Source organism: Henckelia pumila, chromosome 2 (genome assembly GCF_033568475.1).
Source record: "Henckelia pumila isolate YLH828 chromosome 2, ASM3356847v2, whole genome shotgun sequence".
Lineage (NCBI taxonomy): Eukaryota > Viridiplantae > Streptophyta > Magnoliopsida > Lamiales > Gesneriaceae > Henckelia > Henckelia pumila.
Genome location: NC_133121.1, coordinates 133,150,993 through 133,175,315, shown reverse-complemented (window position 1 = coordinate 133,175,315; position 24,323 = coordinate 133,150,993). Strand labels below are relative to the sequence as shown.

The following is a 24,323-nucleotide window of genomic DNA, read 5'->3' as shown; positions in this document are numbered from 1 at the left end:
TGCGGTGGCACAGGAGGACCATCAGAGATGTAGGACTCAAGACCAAGACCTCGAATGGCGGCTAGAACTTGCAGATGCCAAAGAAGAAAATTCTCATCGCTGAGCTTGACTGAGGTGATTTGATTAGCAGGATTCACCAGGAGAAAATTTGGATTTATGGTTGTAGAGGGCATCGGAGTAGAAATCCCAGAATCAGATGAAGCGTTAGCCATTGATGCTCTGATACCAAGTTAGATAATAAAAATGAGAATGAAGAAACGTGATTTCATTCATTGGTTGATGACGATGAACAGTATGATTTAAATAACCTATTACAACCCATAATCTTGTGACACTTGGAGGAGATCTAGGGATTCAGTTATAACAAATCTAACAACTCTTAAATAAAACAAATGAAATGAAAAGGTACTTTAGAAGAGTCTCGAAGCTCTAAATGGGCTGCAAAACTATCCGGGCTTGTCCAAAGGATTTAATGGATTGGGCTTGGAGTCTTTAACTCCTATCACCAGTAATCGTTACAGGAGCAGTGTCCCCCGCGGAAATGATGAAACCGATTCCGATCTCTGATAATCACTTTCCGGTTGTACACCGCGGACAAAAGTTTTGCAAAATTATGGCAATCTAGACATATACGAAGATCTTTTGCAACCCTCAACGTAGTACCAGGTGGGGTTGAAAGAACCCCAAAAGCGATGGCCAATTTCTCGCTATGGTAAGACAGCGCATTCTCCTTGTCTGCTGCTCCCATGTCGTGCAACTCAGAGTTTATTTCAGCGACATAACCAGCAATCCTAAGCTGCTGGTTTATTTCCTCCATCATTTCATATATTTCCTTCTTTCTTGGATGTAAAATGTCATCTGCAACAAACTCGTGAACGTGCCCTCTTAACTCAATCGTGCTACAAGCAGGTGTCGTCTGAATACCTCTATCTTTCATCAGTGTCCTCACTTCCACAACCTTTTCCCACATACCTACCGCAGAATAAATATTCAACAATAAGATATAGTCCCCGGATTCTTGAGCTTTGAGCTCAACCAAATGCTCGATGGCTCGTTCTCCAAGTTCAATTTGGCGGTGGATTCTACACGCTCCAAGCAATGTTCTCCACATCGCTGCATCGGGCTTGATCCTCATTGAAATGATGAGATCATAAGCCTCCTTGAGTAGACCAGCACGACCCAAAAGATCTACCATACACCCATAATGGTGAATGTTCGGAAGAACCCCAAAATCTCGGCTCATACAATGGAAAATCTTACGACCCTCATTGACTAAACCCGAGTGGCTACAAGCCGATAATAACCCGGTAAATGTCTGATCACCGGGGAAAACCCCTGCTCTTTGCATCTCTTCGAAAGCTGCAATTGCATCTCTGCCATACCCGTTACTCGCTAAACCTGAAATCATCGAACTCCACGTGACCACATCTTTACTTGCCATCTTCTTAAACAAGTCGTGCGCTTTTTCCACGCATCCACATCGCGAGTACATGGCTATAAGAGAATTGCAAATATTTATTTCATTGTTAAGACTGTGTTCGGTAACATAGTTATGGACTTTTTCACCGAATTCCAGTGCATTCAAGCTTGCGCAAGCTTGAAGGACAAGCAAACAGGTGACGTCGTCTGGTTGGCATTTGATTGAATTTCTCATCAGATCAAACAAACCCAATGCTTCTCGTGTTCGTCCGTTACGAGTGTAGCAAGAAATCAATACATTCCAAGCAACCGTATCTTTACGAGTAATTTCATCAAACAACTTATAGGCATCGCCACCTTTACCTAAACACGAGTAAAAATCCACCAATGTAGTCAGTAAAAGGTCATCAGATTTATAACCATCTTTCCAAATCCTTGCATGGATCTGCAATCCATTAGACAAAGACCCCATCTTTACACAACATTTCACAGCAACTGTCGCCGACAAAGCGTTAGCATAGATACCTAAAGAAAGTAATTCTTGGTATAACACAAGTCCTTTTCCAGCAAAATCACCAGTTAACGAATAAGCCTTGATCATGGTATTGTACAAAGAAACGCTTGGACTAGGGAACTCCAAAAATATTCTGTGAGAGTAGGATAAATCACGCAACGGAGGGAACCCCAATCGAGAGAGAAAGGATATGAAAATGCGGGTGTTGTAGAAATCAGAGGTGCGAAGGAGGTAAGCGTGTAGCTGGAGCAAATGGGACTTCTTGCTGCATGATTCTATTATCGAAATCGTCGCCTTTTCATCATGGAGTCGGTGTTGAGCTGTTGAGGAGGTGGCCGAGAGCGGCTGGGGGTGGCAATCAAGTGCTGCGGCGGCTCCGACGAAAGATCGAGACAAACAAGGACCGCAACGGCAGATATTCAGAGGGTCGCCTAAGTATATTAATTGTGAGCTATGAAACGAGTAGATTCTTCTCATCGCACTTCCCACAACCAAGAAATCTGATTATCAAGCTACTATCGGCTTTGAACCAGAGAATGAGATGATAGGTCGAACATTCTTAAATAATATAAAGGGTAATATCTTGATGTATTTTAGAAAAAAAAATTTCAAATAAATTTTAAAATTTCAAATGGAACGTGTAACCTTCACAAATAAAATAATATGAAAAAAGAAATCTGAATCAAATGCCATACCATATATATCACATATTGTCTACTGGATCTCCTAAGTGACACAAAATACTGCAAAGCTAATCTATACTACCAGCAACTAAACACTTGATTAAAACATCATAAAATCACCAGAATTGCAAGAAATATAGTTGGAAAGCAAATACTCCAACTCCAACTCTTCCTCATGAACATCCACAAGAGGATGCAAGCTAGAGTTTGGTGTGTTTTGATCTGAATTTGATGATGAAGGGTTATTATTGTCAATGGATTTGGAAGATGAATCAGCCACATTTCCTCCCATTAGTCTTCTCCTCTTATAATTTGCCTTGAAACAAGCTTGCCTCAATCTCTTGGTTTTGTCCTCCAACTGCAAATCAGGAATCTCTTCCATCAATTTCTTTTCTTGCTCTAAAATCGCTATGGCATCTGTAACCTTCATTTCTCCTTCATCTTTACCCAATACCTGTCAGCATATCACCATACTTATCATCGTTAAACGAGCTTCGCCAAGGATGGAATGTCTTTGGCCGTGAATCATCAATAGACAAGTTGAAAGATGTATCATTGGGTACCTGAACATTTTTTATCAGCGTTTGAAGACTCATGAGTTTTCGATGCGGCCATCTCTGAATTCCCAACTCCCGACACCTCTTCTTCAAAAGGGTCAATCCCACGTTGAGTTCTTTCGCTGCTTGTGTTATCGGCATGTAAAAATACTCGCTGATCATTTGTCTCGTCAAAATTTTAGAGCATGAACTATTTTTCGCCGTCGCTTCGGGTGTCCAGCTATTCATTGGTTCCTTCTTTGCTATATCCTCCTGGTCATGGAGTACTTCACATATTTTCCCACAATCTTTTAATTCCACTGCTTGGCCCCGATCAATTTGAACCGCCAGCTGGCTCGTTTCGTCGTAAATTACAGACGAACCAGAATTGCACAAGAAATAATCTGCATCACCAACTGTTTTTCAGAGTTTAACTAGTAAAAAAAATGACATTGCATATGAGCAAAACTACCATTTGAAGATGATCAAGAGCAGGACTTAGTGCAGTATATATATGATGTTTTTGCATATATTTACATACACATGTGTATAATAATATAGATTGATGTATAATCGGTGGAACAAGAATCGAGAGTATATATATATATATATACTGACCTTGAATGAGATTAGCAGGAATATTGTATGGGACAGGATCTAAAGATGGATAAAAATGGTCATTCAGAAGCATCCCTAATAAAGGAACATCATCAACGGAATCTTCTTGAATTATAAACTCATTCTGAAAATCCGTAGCAGTGAAATGTCCACTGGATTTAACCCATGAATCATACCACAAAAAGCAAATAAGAATACAAATTTATTTAACATCATATATATATAGGAATCAACGAACTGTCATATATATATTTATATATCTGTAAATTTCTTGTTGAATATAAGCCATAATAAACCAAATATTACAAATAACGATAATCACCTGAATTCAATTGGTGGAAGTTCGGTGGGAAAAGGGAAACCATCCCCATATTTTTCTTTGGGAAAGACTTCATAATTTGACCATGTTGAGTGCTGAGTTTCCATGAATAATATATATATTTCTTACTAGTGTTATTTTTGTGGAACTGTAAATTTTGCAACTGAATATATATGGAAGAAGAGAAGATTAACGATGGAAAACTAATGAGAGTATTAATTTGTGAATGTAATTATGATGATTTAGTGCATGGAAGATCGTGCGCCGTCGCATGAATTAAACGTCTAATTAACTTCGTGTTTCATGCATGCATGTATGTGTATATATATGTGCATGTATGTACAAAATACAAATGTATAATATAATATATACGTACGTTTACATTCGTTGTTGATTAGTGTGCAATCAACATGATTGATTTGTGTATTTGAGGGGTTTGAGAGTGGTTAATGGATAACAAAGAAATAAATTAATTGGCGTTATTAATATAGTTGGAACTTGGAATCCCTTGAAAATTAAATAAAATTAGTTTAGATTTAGATTCCTTTTATTCTTTCCATTTTTTACGATGGAGATGATGTGGAATTAGTTCTAATATTTTGCTATGCCACATTCAAGAATATGCACAGATAACATAGGAAATTATTATATTTTTTTCATATACCTTTTACATTTTTTTATTTTTATTTTTGGTCATGTTAATATTTGAGACCACTAACTTGTATTGTTTTTTTAATTCTAGTCATACCAGCATTTTTCGAAAACAAATAATCATTTATCGGTATCAGAACACTGATGGTAAATGACTAAAATAAATTAGATTAAGATCATAAAATAATTGACAACCACACAAAAAATAAAAAAAAGCATGTACTGATGTAATTAAGTTACAAAATACAATGTATTTTTCATCAAACATACGATTACTAAGAGATAATTCAAAGAATAAAAAAAATCTTGATTAAAAAAATCTATGCCTGAGGTTATTACTATTCGACAAACAATATTTAAAATTAGCAAAAAATAATTTATGAAAATATGCGGGTATGATGATTGCTAACTATATTTAATTTCTTCCAGAATAGAGTGAATCATTGATTTTTATTATTAGTTTTCTAAAAAAAATAGAGTGAATCATTTTGGGGGCTCGATCTCCACGCACGCTAATATAATGAGGTTGTTGTAGATTTGGGCGGAATCGTGTTATCCCATCTAATCATTACAAACCAACAAATTAAACCATCGATCGACCTTCTTTTAAATCAATCAACTTTTTTGCAGACAAATTAAACTAAACTAATTTATGATTTAATATCATCGTCCTCGCATTTCTGAGGAAAGAAATAAATATATTACCAATAATTTGTGAATTTTTGAGTTTAAGTTTATTAAGACATTTTCAAATTTTAATTAATTTTGATATACTAACTTTAAATTTTGATTATTTTGATCTAATACATGTTAATTATATATAGTGACACACATAATAATCATTTATTATGTTACACCACATATTATGTGTCTCAATCGCTAATTATAATTTCTCACATAATCATATGCTCGATAATTTTTTTTTTCTCGTTATGTATTCGCAGGCCTCGCCAAATATATATTTTCAAACAAGCTTTTTCGTACACCAAATTTACCCACTAAATGTTGATCTCTTTGTTTTTTTCAATTATATATTTATATTTATATTTATATAAATATATATGTCTAGTCGATATCATGTAACGGAAAATTAATTTCCCTCGCTCAGACAATAATGAAGTAATGATTATCACTACCATTTATTTATGTATGTATGTAACGTACAAAGGGACCATAAATCCAATATGAATTACATGAAAGATTGGCAGTTAACGCATTAAAATTTATCATTTCAACTCCAGGTTACACATACTTAATAATTAATAATTCATAATAATAATAATAATAATAATAATAATAATAATAATAATTACTTAATTAGATTGCTCTTGAACCGATAAATTTGATTTATAGAGAGTTGATTCGATGAAGCCGGGGTTTGTGATAGAGATTTCAAATTACACTTATCTTCAGTATATTTCATCTCCACCACAATTATCGTTGAAATTGCATAAATTGATGTGCAGTGTTTTTTAAATCCTTGGATTTTTTTTCCCCAAAAAAATTAAAATTCAAATCAATAAATTTGAAAATAGTTAATCCGAAATCCATCAATTCAAAACATAAATCTATGCTAGTTTATGATCTTGTACATAAATTACACTACTCTTGAGAAGACAGACTGGTACGCAGGCCCAAATACGGCCCAAAATCTACAATCCAGGACTGTAAGCCCAATACCATTCATCATTTTGTACCATTGGCCATTGCGAATACGAAGAGCCCAAAGTCTGGACTGTTCCGGCAGTAATTAAATAGCAAACTCAGTATTTCAAAGAATTCATTTCGAGTTTCGACAATGCTAATCTTATTTTATAGGGAAGGATGAGAATAATTTCTCTTAAAGCATGAAATCTTATACTTATGCTCCCTCCCTCGAATGCATTGATGATAGACCTACTTGTGTTTTCTCACATATTAAAAATAATTTTTTTTACCCTTATTTAGTTGTGTTTTAATAATATGAAATATTTAATGCACTTAATAAAAATATTAGACTTGTGAAAGAATAGAGAAAACGGTCTTAAACATAAATATTGGATTATATATTTGAGATGGATATTGGAAAGAAAAATGTAGCAGTATTTATATTTGAGAAGGAAGAAGTATTAATTTTTGTAAATGAGAGAAGGAAATTATTAACGAACAAAAACAATTAATAATACTAAAGGACATATATATAATATAGTGTACATCGATATTTATATCGATTATATAGTGTGATTTTATATTACGAAATTTTGTATTCAATATATAATGAGCTTTTACTTTTAACAAGTGAAAGAATACGTATGTATTGAATTTATTGGAGTGGAAGAATCGGTGTACGCATATTATTAGCATCACTCCAATTATAACACTATAATATGGAGTAATATTTATGTACATATATATAGCATATATATGCACGATCCCCCGTGATTAATACTATATCAGTCAGGATAAAAAAATCAAACTACTGAATTTAGATAGATGTGAAATTTGGGCCAAGTCAAACTGGTAAAGATGATGTGCATTAAAATACGAATTGCAATTTTCAAAGCTGTAGTTGACCTGTGATGAATTAATTAATGGGTTGAGGAAACCTAAGGAGAAGATGGAGCCCCATGTGATTTTAGCCAACAAAAGTCTTCCTTAGAAGAGGACTCTTATTAATTATAATCGATCGGAAACTAAAAAACAATGGTCAAGTGAATTAAACTGGATTTTGCCTCGTTTTAGTAAAATTATTAGCGTATATTAGAATGATTTATTTGATGGACATATATATATTGTGTACTATTTAATGAGTAAGAAATATTTTTTTAAAATTAATCAATGAATTTTATTATATATATATATATATATATATATATATATATATATCCACACTAGCTAAATTGGTGAATGACCTGAAATTAAGATGCGTCGATTACAAGCAGAGCATCTCATTAAATTGTGTTGAATCTGTATAGCTCTAGCTACTTGCACAGCTGAAATTAATGCTCTACATGTACAGTGACCTTTTTTTAAGTCAAAACTATAATCCAAAACTTGTGTTATCAGAAAATGTTGGGGTACGATGCAACTTTGATTTAGTCACCGATTGGAAAATCATACATACGAGGAATAAAGGTTAATAATCTCATTCGATATATGATTTTTTAGATTTGATCACCTCTCATTTCGGACTTCATATTTTAGTTTTGCTTCATTAATATATATGCGGATAGTTGATGCTACTAAATTTATAATTCCGACAACGGGTTAAAAATCGTTTAATTTTTTATTTTTTTTTTATGGGGAAAAAAAAAGCATCGGTAATTCGTTAATCAGTCAGTTGGCTAGAAAGATTGCAAATTTGAAACTTTATGGTTGAATCTGATGCCCAAGCTAGACCATCTTGCCGCCGGCTATCAATGGACAATGGTGCTTAAGTTTAGATTCTTCTAGTTTTGGGATGGTTACCGATATCGTCTATTTTGGATATAAACTCTCATAGATTCATCATGTTCTAGTTTCATTTTTGCCATATAGATCAATAAATAATGTTATTGTTTGTGTGTGTCTCGTCAAATAGGCTGAGTTTATTCTCCCTTACCCTTATTTTAGAGTTTTGTCGATGCTATCACATAGACACAATCAATGTGCTAGATTTGACGACTCTTCTTTTTTCGCATACGAGATGTTAACGTGAACATCTCGCGTGCAAAAAAATTGAGTAGTTTGATCTCTATTCAAGTACTTGATCCTCATTCGGACACTACCCATATGGAGCAGCATAGACGTATCCTTATTTTGGATGGTACATAATTGCTCATGATTTTCTTGAATAATATTCTGATATTTTAAAGTGAAGTTTCACAATTAAAAATTTGTGAGGATAAATTACTGAATTGTACGGAGGATGTCACATTGTTGTTCTTAGAAATGGCAATGGGTCGGGTATGGGTAGGATATTGTGCCTCCATCCCCATACCCATTTATTAAATCCATCCCCATACTCATACCCATCGGATATTTAATTTCATCTCCATCCTCATACCCGTCGGATGATCGGATATTCATACACTACCCATATACCCATTTATTGTATATACTCCATAAAAATAAATTTTTTAAAATTTTAATTATTTGATAAAACTATACTTATTTACTAGATTTTTATATCAAAATTTTTAAGATAATAAAAAAATAAAACACCGAAGAAAATTTACAACCAAAGACTAATTTAAAAAATAAAACTTCTAAAAAATAGCATTAGTTTTATATTAATAATTTTCATTATTTCATCTAACTAACATAATTCAACAAAAAAAAATTAAATTAGCATTTATTTAATATAAATTAATATGTATATATATATATATATATATATAATCGGGTATCGGGTCAGGTATGGGTAGGATACCACTACATCCTCCTCCATCCCCATTTACGAGATCCCCATACCCATTTATTTAATCGGGTCCAAAAAATGCCTCCATACCCTCCTCCGTTCGGGTCGGATATCGGGTTCCCCATCGGGTTTGAAGGAAATTGCCGTCCCTAGACTTGTTCTGAAATGGTGTAGACCCTTCAATAATAACTTATATGAGTTTAAAATCTATATTTGTGATGGATTTGTAAATCAATAATTCAATATTTCTCGTCCATAGAACAGAAACATATAGTACTTGATCATTTTTAATAAAATACTAAACAATGGATAAAAAGATTCACAGAATGGGCCGGACTGTATGTTAGACTTGTATATAATATTTATATGATATACCATCTCTCTAAAAAAAATTGAGCGTGAAATTTGGGATTCGAATATGTGTATCATGTTATAATGTGTTTCCCTTACCCAAATAAAAACGTATGTAGATAAACACCAAACATATATATAGTATTTTCTCTGATATCAAACATTTTCTGTGCGAATAAGTTACAATGCATTTAATTGAAAATCTAGCCCTATACTCATTTCCCAGAAATTACAACAAAAGGTGCACACAGTACAAACTCTTGGTTCCGAGAAGTACAAGTAATTACACTTTTTTCTACGTACCATTAGATCCCACAAATACACCCTAAAATTAGGAACATGATTTCACCTCATAATTTCTAGACTCGATCGAATCATTGCAAATATTCTGCTACATTTATCTAAGCTACGAAAATCACTTGTATACTTGTAACAAATCCATGCAGCTAGCTAATTAACTTCACTCAATGCGAAATTAAAACCAAAATATAGCAGAAAATTTGAAATGACGCTCTATCATATGGTATTAATATATACTACGTACGTACGGTTTGTCCAAACTGCTAACTTGTTCTAAAGAATCCATTTTTTTAAAAAAAATTTGTTAATGTTTCCTTTAGAACAAATCAACAGTAGTTTCCGCCAAAGCCAAGTCTTCCATGAAATGATCAGGCTCCTGCCCTTGCGGAGCTGCAATTGCATCATCAAACAGCCATTTCTCCAGCATACTAAAGGGAATTTGCGTCTCTTGCTGATCATCATGTGTTTGAGGATCTAGCTGCTCCTCGGCTGATATTACAGACTCATGAGAGACATCCGAATAGTTGGACGAATTGAAACTCAGCATTCTTGTGCAGATTGTTCCTTCACTCGGGCTGGAACTCAAGAGGTTGTGGGCTAAATTGGAAGACTTTTTAGTCCAGTTTTCGAGCAAACGAGCTATATTTTCTGCGCTGGATGCGTATGTGGTACTGGAATTAGCTGCTGGAACTGTCTTAGTCGTCGGTGGAGTACTGATGACCGGATAGGTAGCCGAATGAGGGAGCATTTTCGGGTCTGATTTATCGATGCACAGAGCTTCACACAAGGCTTGTTTGGCCATGTGGATGTCTGTTTGGAGCCTCTTCTCCCATTGGCCTTTGGAGATAGTCGATGAATTATGACCATCATGTGTAGTGCTCATATCTCCCCCTTTCATCTTGTTCAGCTTCTTTTTCAGATGAGTGTTCCAATAGTTCTTTATATCATTATCGGTCCTGTGAGGAAGGTATGAAGCTATGGCTGCCCATCTGCAAATCAAATCAAAAGGTTGCAAACACTAATTGTTATTAATTAGCAACAACAACAAAAAAAATATATATGAAATCATTAACAGAAATTAAAGTCTATACTTTTAATTGGTTGTAAATTCTTTGGTCATTTAAGATTTGATTTTATATGTGATCATCACTCTTTTTTTACTGCTTAATGGTGGCATGAAATCATTTATTTTTACTTGGTTAGCTAGCCAATTTGTCGGTCAAATAATCTCTCCTTTTGAAATTGGATCCATTAATTAATATTTAGATCTAGCTAGCCCTAATTTTCAAGAAACATAATTTTGATCCAATTATTAATTATAATCATGTGTAAAGAGATTTACACCTACCGGTTGCCAAGAAGTTCTTGCAAGTGGATGATCATCTTCTCCTCATGTTCAGTGAAGTTACCACGTTTGATTCCCGGCCGAAGATAATTAGTCCACCGGAGTCGGCAACTCTTGCTGCATCGGAGCAAGCCTGATCGATCCATTTTGACAAAAAAAAAAAAAAAAACCCAGATTTTAAAATCAGTATAAACTTCATAGATCGATAAATTAAAAAAAAAAATAGTACCGAAAACAAATAAAATTAAACCATGGAGCTAGCTAGCTAGCTACTTAATTATTGCTGTTCACACATACACACATGCATTCAAGAAGATAGCGGTGGAGACCTCTACGATATTTATTACACAGCTTTAAATGACTCTAACCAACCAATAAACAAAAACAAGTACTACCCCTCATAGAACTAACTCCAAAACAGTAAAAAAATCAATCAAATAAACATATATTGTGCCACCCTAGCTACATTAATTAATTGTTTTTTTTTTTTTTTTGTTACCTGTATTGGAAGGAACAGCTCTCCAATTCCCAGCGCCTTGTTCTTGAATATAAGAAACCAAGATTATATCCTCTTCTGGAGTCCATGGCCCTTTCTTCACACCAACTGTGTCGCAGCAAGGAGGTCTTCCCATTAAAATCTGTCTCTATAAAACTGGCAAAATTAAACTTATATATAATATTTTTTCTCCAAGAAACTAAAAATGGGTCCTTAGGGCTTCTTTCTTTCTTTTGCCTTTATTAATTTTTTTTGGGGAGTGCTCAAGTATGTAAGAGACACAAGTCTTAGTGAAGAGGTGGGAATGTGTGGAAGGGAAATATATATAGAAAGACTGAAGAGGAGACGTACGTATATGGGCTGACTCCGAAGAGAAGAATGAGTAAAAGGGGGGCCAATATTTAAGTATTAAAGAGTCAAAATGCTGACAGCCATGGGAGCATTTACTCATATGCTTGCAAAAGTCAACTTCTTGCTTAGTGAAATGGGCTTCTCGGCCTCCTTATTTTCTTCTCCTCACAAAACGCGTGGCATTCAATGCACCATATTTTCTTTAATTAATTTCCCCTTTAATTATTATCTGTTTCGGTTTTATCATATCCTATAATAGGTGGATCGAGATGGATTCGATATATATTACAAGGTTTTATTTATGATATGTATATATATATATATTGCGTGTGGTATCATTTCTTTTCTTTGGATTTTATCAGTTTCATGAAAATATTATATACGTTCATGACTGAAAATATTCTTTAACAATTTTAATGAAACCCTTTATAATTAGCTAAAAACATATGTATTAATATTATAGTTTATCTTTCTACGTACGTCGGTTTTAATATTTAAATTAACTTCACATGTTTGAACCTTTGATTTCAAGTTGCATGTATAATCTGTTTTCATTATTAAATAATCAACGATATATATAAAGACAATTATTAAACGTCTAATTTGTTTCTTAGTTGAAATGCTTAAAACTACTTTCATGTTATTACTCTATTTTAGTTTTATATTGATTGAAATGATTATATATCATTCCAAATAAGAATAATTTTTCACATAGATATTGAATTTTATTCGACATTAACATAACACAGACGTGCTGGTGCAACATCTTTATATTGTATATATGGATCAGTAACTAATTCCTCGAATATTAGCCTTTTAGGTATCCATCAACTGTATTTCTAGCTCGCTAAGTAAAATATTTACTTCACTTAAGTACGTGCCTTTTGGGTAATCCTGATTAGTCGGATAAACTGTACTAGGAAGTTCTCTGCGATATACTTGACCGATATAGTGTTGGGAAGAATAATTTGACTCGTGTACTTTAATTTCATATATTTTCCTATATATAAAGAATTTGCTCTTTAGACAACATTTTTTTCTACCCAAATTGTCCTTATGTGATATTGATATTGTATTTTTCTTTTTTTTTTTATTTTAATATTTCAAATTGTAGTTTAATCCCTCAATAATTTTTACAACTATGATATTACTCTTATTTGAATATAAATCAAATTAATTACAAAAATATTATACAAGTTAAGCGCGCAACGCGTACACTAATATATATTATGTATCATAGACTAATAGAAACAATCTTTTAGAAAAATAACAAATCTTTAATTATTTTAGAAGATAATATTAGAACACAAAAATCCTATTCAATAATTGATCAAGATGTGGCTTATAACAATAATTCATACATTAGCTAATATTGACTTGGTCATAGAGGAGGAAATTAAAAGAAGATCGCTTATTGGATAATTGTCAGTTGTCAGTTGTCACACAATGTGGTAACAGGATATTCTAGAACGTGAGACGGTGCTATAGTAGAGACTCCTGTCGACCTAATTACGCCTGCTTTTATAAATAAGAATTCTATATATAATTAGTGCACATTGTGTGCTTACACCATTTTGGTTATATATATATATATATATATATGAAAAATTATTTTTTTGGTCCAATATGTTTGTTACTTTGCGAATTTGGTCTTCTATATTTTCAGATTTCAGTTTTAGTCCGCTATCTTTGTTTTTTTTTTTGGCAATTTTAGTCATTTTTTCGATGTGGCACTAATGCACGGCTGATCATGTGGAGCTGACGTGTATAGTGTCACGTAAGTATTTTTTGAAGAAAAAAAGACTAAAATTGCCAAAAATCAAAACATACAGGGCTAAAACTGAAAAAATAAAAACATAAAAAACCGAAATTGCAAAGTTACAAACATACATGACCAAAATTACAGTTTTTTCAATAAATATACGATTCGTGATTATTTCGTTATAATTTTAATTGTTGTAGAGATGTTGCAAGTGTATTACATATGTAATTCCAAGGAGATAATGCCTTACTATTTAAATTTAGGAATAATGTGTGAATAATTGAAATTTTGAAAGTGGGTATTAAATAAAAAAGACCCTTTTGATGTCACAAATTAAACAAAGACAAATTAAATATTGGTAGTACAAGACTCTTTTGTTTAATTAATATCAATCATTTACCGTTAGCAACTCATATATTTTCAATGAAATAAGATTATGAATGCAAAATAGATAACTTACAAAAATCACATTTAATATATATCCAAATCTTGTGGGAAATTAGTTAATTAGTTTCATGAACTGGTCACTTCAACGTCACTTTTTGTTGATAAATTTCATAAGGATCACTCTCGAATGAGGCGGAAGACGAGTAGGGGTAGTAGATTAACTTTTCTCTAGCTCTTATTAATTAATATATGTAGTTGTATAAATGTTCATATATCGAACAAGACTGGGATATATATAACATAAAAATGAATGCTTTTAAATTTTAAGTTTCGAATATAATTTATTTTTGCGAGTTCTATATTTCAGACTTTCACAAAATCAAAATTTCAATCAAATAATACTAACTTTATTTTTAGATGTGTTGAGCTTTCAGAATATAAAACTTCAAATTGAGACACATTCATGTAAAAGAAGTACTGTAATTTTGATCTTATATTTTTTTTTCCCCACTTTGGTTCGTCATCTATGATTTTCACTTTAAGTTTAGAATTGTATCTTTCAATTTTTAGAAATTTTATTTATTTTTCATTGAAAAATGTCATTTGCAATGACATAACATTCAAACATTGGCATCATGTTGGGACCACATAAGTTCTGCATATGTGTCACTCGTTTTATCTTTGGATTTCAATTGTTTGCTAATTTTCTTAGCTTTTTTTCATGAGTCGAGTTCAAATAATTTTATTTTTGAAATTGGACCACCGGGATATTAAAAAATTGGACTAAAATCAATTTACAAAAAATAAATATAAATAAAGATTACATTTTTATATAGAAAATGCAAAAAGAAAAATATATAAGACTAATATTACATTTTTTTCCCCTTCATGTAAAGGTCTGTAAGTTTTGTGAGGGAAAAAGTTTAAACCACGTAAATGATGAAGTTCGGCATACAAAATGAGTTTCTCTCTGGTCAACTTTTGGACTGTTATGGTATATATAATATAATTAGGTATCTGGGATAACGGTTAATTGTTTATAAATCTCTAAACTTATAATCAACTTATTTATAAATTTTCACCTCTTTAAAACTTAGTTTGCACTCATTGGAGAGAGAAACTTTTACCACAAATCCCCAACATACCCTTTTTCTTTTAAAAAAAATTAATAAAAATAAAAATAAGAGACTGGACATAAAAAACAAGACTAATCCAAATAATATTTATATAAAAATTCAAATTAAAATTAAAGAACATAAAACATATCATATACATGCTTATGTTGATACAGGAGCAAGTATATGTTTAGGAAGCAAACATATACTTCCAAATCATTATTGGAATAAATATGATAAATGATTAAAGGTTCGAATAGAAGATGTATCAATTATTTTGCTAAATACAGTAGCAGAAAAATTAAAAATAGAAATTGAGGAAACAAAATTTATAATACCCATTATATATCAAATAGAATCAGAAATGGATATTATAATAGGAAATAACTTTTTAAGACAATATCTTCCTTTTACACAATTTGAAGATCACATAACTTTAAACAAAATATCATCAATGATTTACATTCCCAAAATAAGAACGACATTTCGTGTAGGAAATAAAGGATTTACAAAGAATTTCCACAAACGGAATACAAATCCGATAGAATTAAAAATAGAAAATATTCTAGCAATTAATCCATAAAAAGAGATCATGAAGAGATTTCATGATATTTGTTCTGAAAATCCTCAGGATAAAATTAAGAAAATGAAACAATTTATTGCTTCAATAAAACTTAAAGATCCAAATATTACAATTCGCGAAGCTCCTAGAAGATGCAACATGGATGATGCAAAAATATTTGAGAAAGAATTTCAAGAATTACTCAAACTCAAGATAATCATTCCAAGTAAAAGTCCTCACTCTTCACCAGCTTTTTATGTCAGCAAGAAAGACACTGATAAGAAAAGAATGGTAATTGATTATCGAAAAATGAATAGTGCAACAATTATGGACGGATATTACATCCCAAACAAAAATGATTTATTATCTTATATAGGAGGAATGCAATATTTCTCCAGTTTAGATTGTAAATCAGGATTCTGGCAAATTCAGCTAGATCCACAAACTCAATTACTTACAGCATTCAGTTGTCCAAAAGGACAACACCAATGGACAGTATTACCTTTCGGACTAAAACAAGCACCAAGTATTTTTCAAAGATACAAGGATGAATCATTCAAACCTTATATAGATTTTTGTTGTGTCTATATAGATGATATATTAATTTACTCAAAAACATTAGATCAACATTATAAAGACCTCATGATAGTTTTAGACATTTGTCATAAAGATGGAATTATACTTTCTGAAAAGGAAGCACAGTTGTTTAAAACCAAGATAAATTACTTAGGATTACAAATTGAAAATGGTAAACATTGTTTACAACAACATATACTTAAGAAAATTCATGATTTTTCTAGTGAAATTAAAGATAAAAATCAATTAAGAAGATTCATGGGATTACTTACATATTCTGGAAATTACAATAAGAAATTAGCAGAGATAAGAAAACCTTTACAGATAAAACTTAAGCAAGATTATAAATGGAACTGGTCAAAAGAAGATATTAATTACATAGATACAATTAAGAAGAAAATAATTAGTAATCTTTCTGAATTATATTTGTAAGGCCCGAAAATATTAAGTTCTTAATGACGGAATTTAAGATTTAAATTTCGAATAAGAGAGAAAATATGAATTTAAGAATTTATAAAATTAGAGATTTCAATTTCGGGTCAGAAATATTTAATTTGAGGATTTTCGGATTTTAAGATTTTAATATCCGGAATTCTTAAAGTAAAAGATTAAAAAAATTTGAATTGATATTTATGAAATTTAAGATGTAATTCCAAGAGTATAAATATCAAGGATTTAATTTGAGGATGAAATCCGAGCAAGGACCCATTTGCAAATATTGAATAGTTCAAGGACTAAAATGCGATAAGGTCCGAAATGATTAAATTTTAATTTGAGAATATTTAATTTGAGAATATTTAGAGTTTAGAATTAAATTCTAATATTCTTAAATTATTTAGGATTGAAATTGAATTAAATCGCTTGTCCGAGGACTGAATTGCAATTAGGCCAAATTTCAGGGACTAAACTGCAAATAGGCCAATATATATCTAAATTCACATATTTCCTTGCATTTTCACGCGGGAATCAGAATGTAATCAGACAAGAACCGTGAGAATGGGGAAATAAGGGTTTCAAGCCATTTTTGTCCCTTTAAGCTCCAATATCTTTTGATCCGCCCGGTAGAATTTCCGATTGAACATATATTTGCGATCACAGCTTCGAGTGCTACGTTTTGACGTAAGTTTTATCAAGTTCTACCATGTTTGAATTTTATGATGTTGTTAGAATTAAGATTTGATTGTATAAATATGTTCTAGCATATACGACGATAGCATATCTAAGACGGATCGAGAAAAGATCGTCGTTTGAACATGTTTATGATTTTTGAAAGATTTATCAAAAATCTGAAAATTATGGATTGATATTCACGTGTGTAAACTACTGAATTTGTGATGACATTGAGTTTAAATGCTTGTTATGAAGATGTTAAAGCCTTTGGGATTTTCGGTTTCGAACCGTTACGCCGTCGATTTGTGTTGGTTGAATATTAGAAATACATGCTATTGATTTCGAATGTCCAGAAATGAAATAGGAATGATATGAGTTAGATATCAATGTTTAGATGACGATTAAGTTGTTGGAATTGTCGGTTTCGAATCACGGCGTCGTCGATTGGAATTTTGATCACTTGATCAACAATTGAAGTTGTTTAAGCCTTGATAAGTTGAGATGAGTTAGAGAGCTGATATGATATTATTTAACACTTCATTTCAGACTTGAATAGATTATAACGAGATTGAATCGAAGATTATCGAAGTCGAATCGACGAGTTCGAATTCGAATGACTTGAAGTGTTTGAAGTTGAATAAAGAATACCTTCAAGTAGCACTGATTGAAATAAGCAGATTGTATGACCGATTTGGCTAGCTTTGAGATGATCAGCATTGGAAACAGATTCAAGAGGTTTGAATCGCGATGAAAGGTATGAATAGACATTAATAAGATGGGCAGAATAACTCGAGGTTGTTTTTGATTATCGAGTTGCCTAAAATCACATACATGCATGTTTTCATATATGTTATTGTTTATGTTTACATAAATGAGATAGATTATTCAAGATAGATATCTTCTTGAATTCCCATAATATTTATGTAAATGTTTACTTGTCTTCTTTGATTTATAGTATTTTATGTATTGAACATGTTTTATGTATTACATGTGATACTTACAGATTTGTCGGTATCGTTGAGTGATTATATGATCATATGATTATATGATTGATGTGTTCAAGATGTTGTTTTAGCTTATGTATATTTGATGCATCCAAATTGTGTTGCATTCATCTTGAACTCCAGCCTGAATAGCACAGAGGACAGAATGGCCTAGAGTGCAGATGATGTTTGGAGAACTGTAGTGAGTGGCATGGAATGTAGATTTACTTCCAGAGTCAGATGACTCATAGCACGGAATATAGATTTATTTTTCCAGAGCTAGATGACTCACTATAGTTGCACCAAAGTCAGGGGAATTGAGAGATTTAACACCACCTCGATTGGGAGATTCGGTGGTCGGTTAAAGATTTTATTTCCCCGGGATCCCAGAACTACGATTTTCTTGATACCAGATTTGATAGTCTATTCCTTGGCACATGCATTGCATTTATGCATTAACCTAGAGATTTCTATGGTTTAGAATATGCGTTTATAAATGCTAGCATGTTATGTTATGACATTCAAGATTTGAATGAGTTTATATACTTGGTATTAGAACAAATATACTATCATGTTTTACTTGTTATTATATGATTGGAGATTTATGAATCATTTGGCATATAGATATCATATGTTTTACTGATGTATATGCATGTTGTTCATACTGAGAGTTATTCTTACTGGAGTTATCCGGTTGTTGCTTTGTTTGTATTTGTGCATTGCATCAGGTTGGGGCATGAGAAAGTCAGTCATATCTTGGATAGCTCGAGAGAAGAGTAATAGCACGTGGTGACTTCGGGTCTTAGCAGCTGTCGTATGATATGGTGAACTTAGATAAGATGACATCTCTTTTGTATTTATGAGTTGTTGTAAACAATTGAGATTTAGATCTATATATCAGTAATGTTTCGTGTAAGTCTTCATTATATATCATATTTGGTATTTGTAGATGGATAGACTTGAATAAACCAACCTAGAACAGCTCAAGAGCAGATTTTTAGCAGGCCGGACAGAGCACAGCTCGCTCGAGTGAGCCATGGGTGTGACAACCCAAGTGTCTCTCGCTCGAGCGAGAGGTGAGGCTCGCTCGAGCGAGCCACCATGGGTTTAAAAAAAAAATTTGTGCTTGTTGATTATCTTGAGGCTTGATTTAATTATCATACTTTGTTGATGATTATTCATTAATTGCCCCTTGAGATGAGATTAGCAACCCGAGGTCCCCACAACAGGTGGTATCAGAGCATAAAGTCTTGGACTAAGATAAAAGTTGAGAGGGATATATTGAGTCGCATGCATTTATAGTATTGTATGAGTATGCTTTACTTGATTTACAGAATTGTATGCGACGATGATTGTTTGAGTGAACACTGCATGCTTTACTGATATGCGAATTACATGCTTATATGTTGATATGTATGCCTGATTTCTTGAATTCATTAGAATAAATGAATTCGTTGCGAGCATGTATTAATTGAAAAACATGAGAATTTGCAAGCATGTGTTCTATTCAGATGCATGAGATTATATGTATGTTATACTGACATTGTATGTTATAATCTCTGCCACATATATTGCTTCTGTTATCGAATAAGACAGATTATGCAGATAACATGAGAACCTCAGACAGAACAGAATCGTAGACAGAACAGAACAGTGTTGAGGTAAGTTTTTGAGCCGATTGCACTGAGGAGTATGTTAGTTGAACAACTCCAAAGTTATGAATCATCAACTCAGAAAGATACAGAATATGTTATGTCTAGAAAGGAGTTGATTTGAAGAGCTGGATCTGTTGTTCAAGAGAAAAATATTCAGATGAACATAGAATCAGCTTGATTTTATATCACCTCCAGGACTTAGCAAGAAGTTGGTGAAGTTGCCAGAAGACGTACTGAAATTGTTTGGCAGGTAAGTAAACAGAATTGTTTCTTTCCGTATATGCTAAAGAAGATAGAACAGTAGACTTTGCAGAATAGAAGCATAAGTTGATTTCAAGCCAGTAATAGAAAATTGAAATCATGAACCGGTAGTATGAGGCAGAGTTGAATTTTTATTCACGCCTCTGTAATTATGAAAACCTATGATCATCACCTTCACTATAACTTTCATAGCAGTATAGCTATGAAGCAAGAGATAGTGACAATAGCAGAAAAGATCGAGTCAGTCTAAACGCCAGCAGAGGAAGAACTATCAGCATAGCTCCCCTAGCTGAAAGGCTCAAGTTGTATCAGATAAGAATAGTACAGGTAAGTGAGTTAATTCTAGTTAACCGCTTATATATTGATTGCATAGCATCCATGCATAGATCAATGATTTGTTATGCTATAATCCGTATCTGATGAGCCTTTATTCATCGTAATTGCTGAGATTTTGCCTTTGAGTAGATGGAATAAATTTGTAAGATTAGTCATAGAAGATAAAATACAGAATTGAGGAAATAAGATTAAATGTGCTGATATCAGGTGTGAGATATTAAGCTAGAATGCATTATAGATATTAATGCAATAACTGAGTACCAGTTAACAGCTGATTAAATTCGTGCACTGATAAAGCAATAGAAATGAATAGAATTTATGATATGAGTTTCAGAAATTAGATTTGGTTCATTCGGTACTGATTATATCACGATGACCGTGGAAGAATGTCAGTAGAAGTCTAGTCGATATATTGAACTAGTACAGAAGTAACTTAGAATTAACAGCTATGTCAGTGGTTAGAATGTACAGAAATAGTTCAATGACATATTTCGACCTTTCTACGACATGAATGCAGTTCTATATAGAGTGGTGTCTAGTACGATGGTATTATGACAACTTTTATAGAAGAGCATTACTTGAACTGAAGAACTCCAGAAACAGCTAGAAGATTGAGTAGAAAAGAGTTATATAGTACCGAAATAATGATTAATTCTATGACAATAAGTTAAGTCGAAAATATTATATTCGACTATTGTCAGCTGAACTCATGTCAAGAGAGAATAAGAAAAATCAGTTACAGTTGAGCTTTATCTTCAATTTTGCTGAAGCTATTACATCATAGAAATCATGATTCTTGAATTTCTTGATATCGATTCAGAGGTTGTGTTATTTGACCTCGATTGATATTGATTGACTTTTATTCTTTTGCGAGAGTCTGCTTTGATTCCCTTGCTGTCATTCAGAATATTTGATTTTGACTGACATTTCCTTGAGCGAGTTCCTTTGATTTGAAATTTGAGAATTCTTGATTATTTGATGTGTCTATTCAGTGTATCTTGAAATATTTGGCTCGTAACTGATAGATATTATGATTTCGACTATCAGCAAGATTTATGGGTTTTAGCTAATTGCTGGATTTATTAGGTACAGATCTGTACTTGTTGTATGTTTATGCTTGACAGATACTTAAACGATCTGAATTGTTGCAATCCAAGCTAAACTCGATTGGTTTGGAAAGATAAAAGCAACATTGATCTAAGATCAAGCAATAGAATATGATTGAGAATGCTAGATTAAGATATGAGATAAGACAGCAGAGCAGAACAGATGAATTTTGCAGTAAATAATCGTTGATTATGCCAGATATTCTAGACATGGAATATCAGATTCTGAAAGAGGCATATGTCAACATGTAGTTATTACTTGGAAATCAGTATTGGTGAAAGAACGGAAAACAGATACGACATAATTAATATTACCAATACTAAGCAGAAAAGAATAACTCAAGCGGTTTATGTAACAGATTAGGTACATAAGAGTTGAAATAAGATCAACTTTGTGAACGACTTTAGTTCGAATCTACATGAATCGTCATGATTTTGCGATTTAGAGTGTAGTAGATTTCGACTGATTCAAGAATATGTTGTATTAGATATGATACAAACATAAAAATATACTTGTCATGCATTTAGCAAGATGATCAGATTACAGGAATTATTGAAATCTATTGTCGAGATAGAAACTTTAGATTTGTTTTCTAGATTGTGGCATCGATTGTCAGATGTTCTGAGTGTTTGGTTGTATGAGATTTCATTATACCATCCTCCTATTAGTGGAATATCAGATGTGATTATGCAGATTTCTGAGGATATGCTCAGAACGATAGTACTAGATTCGGCACTAATTGATTGATTATGTGCCACGTGATTACCATAATTCCTGTAACAACTATTTGATAGATATAAAGACAGTATTTGGGATGATTGATTGATCAGAAACACAGAATTGTCTTTATATTGAAACAATATTTCAGAAATATCAACTAGCAGACCAAATATGAGTCAAGAAAAGATAAAGAATGTGAAGATTGCTTTGAACAGAATAAGAACAGAACAACATAGACAGAATTAGCAAGTGAGCAACAGATATAGATTTTGAAGCCAGAACAGAATGATCAGTCAAGAAGTTCTTTTCCGAGCATTATTAGGTTCAGAAAGAAATTTCAGAATTGATTCCTATGAGTATTTGATCTAGCTTATTGACTAATACTCGAATTGTCAGATAGATGAATTGTTATCCATATGCATTGGCTGAAGAATATCAGCTAGAATATGTATGTGCATTCAATTAAGATATAACAGAAGTCGATAAGATTGTAAGCAAAACAGACTAACCAATGCAGAATTAAATCACGAGAAAGAGCAACTTAGATATAAGTTGACTCAGTGATTATATGTTTTGCAGAAGTGATCATAAAGCAGAGTAAGATATTATAGAAGAGAAGATATCAGACTAGATATCTAAAGCTCAGAGAATTGAAGTCAGTATTACTTCAGTCAGCTATACAACTTATGAGAATCAGCAGTAAGATCGAATGCGATTTCGAGGACGAAATCATTCCTTAGAGGGAAGGAAATGTAAGGCCCGAAAATATTAAGTTTTTAATGACGGGATTTAAGATTTAAATTTTGAATAAGAGAGAAAATATGAATTTAAGAATTTATGAAATTAGAGATTTCAATTTCGGGTCAGAAATATTTAATTTGAGGATTTTTGGATTTTAAGATTTTAATATCCGGAATTCTTAAATTAAAAGATTAAAAAAATTTGAATTGATATTTATGGAATTTAAGATGTAATTCCAAGAATATAAATATCAAGGATTGAATTTGAGGATGAAATCCGAGTAAGGACCCATTTGCAAATATTGAATAGTTCAAGGACTAAAATGCGATAAGGTCCGAAATGATTTAATTTTAATTAAAAAATATTTAATTTGAGAATATTTAGAGTTTAGAATTAAATTCTAATATTCTTAAATTATTTAGGATTGAAATTGAATTAAATCGCTTGTCCGGGGACTGAATTGCAATTAGGCCAAAGTTCAGGGACTAACTGCAAATAGGCCAATATATATCTAAATTCACATATTTCCTTGTATTTTCACGTGGGAATCAGAATGTAATCAGACAAGAACCGTGAGAATGGGGAAATAAGGGTTTCAAGCCATTTTTGTCCCTTTAAGCTCCAATATCTTTTGATCCGCCCGATAGAATTTCTGATTGAACATATATTTGCGATCACAGCTTCGAATGCTACGTTTTGACGTAAGTTTTATCAAGTTCTACCATGTTTGAATTTTATGATGTTGTTAGAATTAAGATTTGATTGTATAAATATGTTCTAGCATATACGACGATAGCATATCTAAGACAGATCGAGAAAAGATCGTCGTTTGAACATGTTTATGATTTTTGAAAGATTTATCAAAAATCTGAAAATTATGGATTGATATTCACGTGTGTAATCTACTGAATTTGTGATGACATTGAGTTTAAATGCTTGTTATGAAGATGTTAAAGCCTTTGGGATTTTCGGTTTCGAACCGTTACGCCGTCAGTTTGTGTTGGTTGAATATTAGAAATACATGCTATTGATTTCGAATGTCCAGCA

General features: G+C 32.3%; 3 protein-coding genes across 3 annotated transcripts; all 3 read right to left on the bottom strand.

The window, feature by feature from the left end:
* Positions 1 to 302: 302 nt before the first annotated feature.
* LOC140879518 (pentatricopeptide repeat-containing protein At3g47530) lies at positions 303 to 2,454 on the bottom strand. Its single transcript, XM_073283262.1, has one exon. It carries the CDS (start codon positions 2,408 to 2,410, stop codon positions 503 to 505), a length of 1,908 nt encoding a protein of 635 aa, XP_073139363.1. The 5' UTR covers positions 2,411 to 2,454; the 3' UTR covers positions 303 to 502.
* Positions 2,455 to 2,716: 262 nt separating this feature from the next.
* On the bottom strand, positions 2,717 to 4,196 carry LOC140878445 (protein RKD4-like). The gene is made up of 4 exons (XM_073282048.1): positions 4,093 to 4,196; positions 3,771 to 3,922; positions 3,180 to 3,568; positions 2,717 to 3,070 (listed from the first exon to the last, which is right to left on the bottom strand). Exons 1-4 carry the CDS (start codon positions 4,194 to 4,196, stop codon positions 2,717 to 2,719), a joined length of 999 nt encoding a protein of 332 aa, XP_073138149.1.
* Positions 4,197 to 10,064: 5,868 nt separating this feature from the next.
* Positions 10,065 to 11,954, bottom strand: LOC140879519 (myb-related protein 306-like). The gene is made up of 3 exons (XM_073283264.1): positions 11,614 to 11,954; positions 11,118 to 11,247; positions 10,065 to 10,758 (listed from the first exon to the last, which is right to left on the bottom strand). Exons 1-3 carry the CDS (start codon positions 11,744 to 11,746, stop codon positions 10,086 to 10,088), a joined length of 936 nt encoding a protein of 311 aa, XP_073139365.1. The 5' UTR covers positions 11,747 to 11,954; the 3' UTR covers positions 10,065 to 10,085.
* Between the last annotated feature and the right edge of the window lie 12,369 nt (positions 11,955 to 24,323).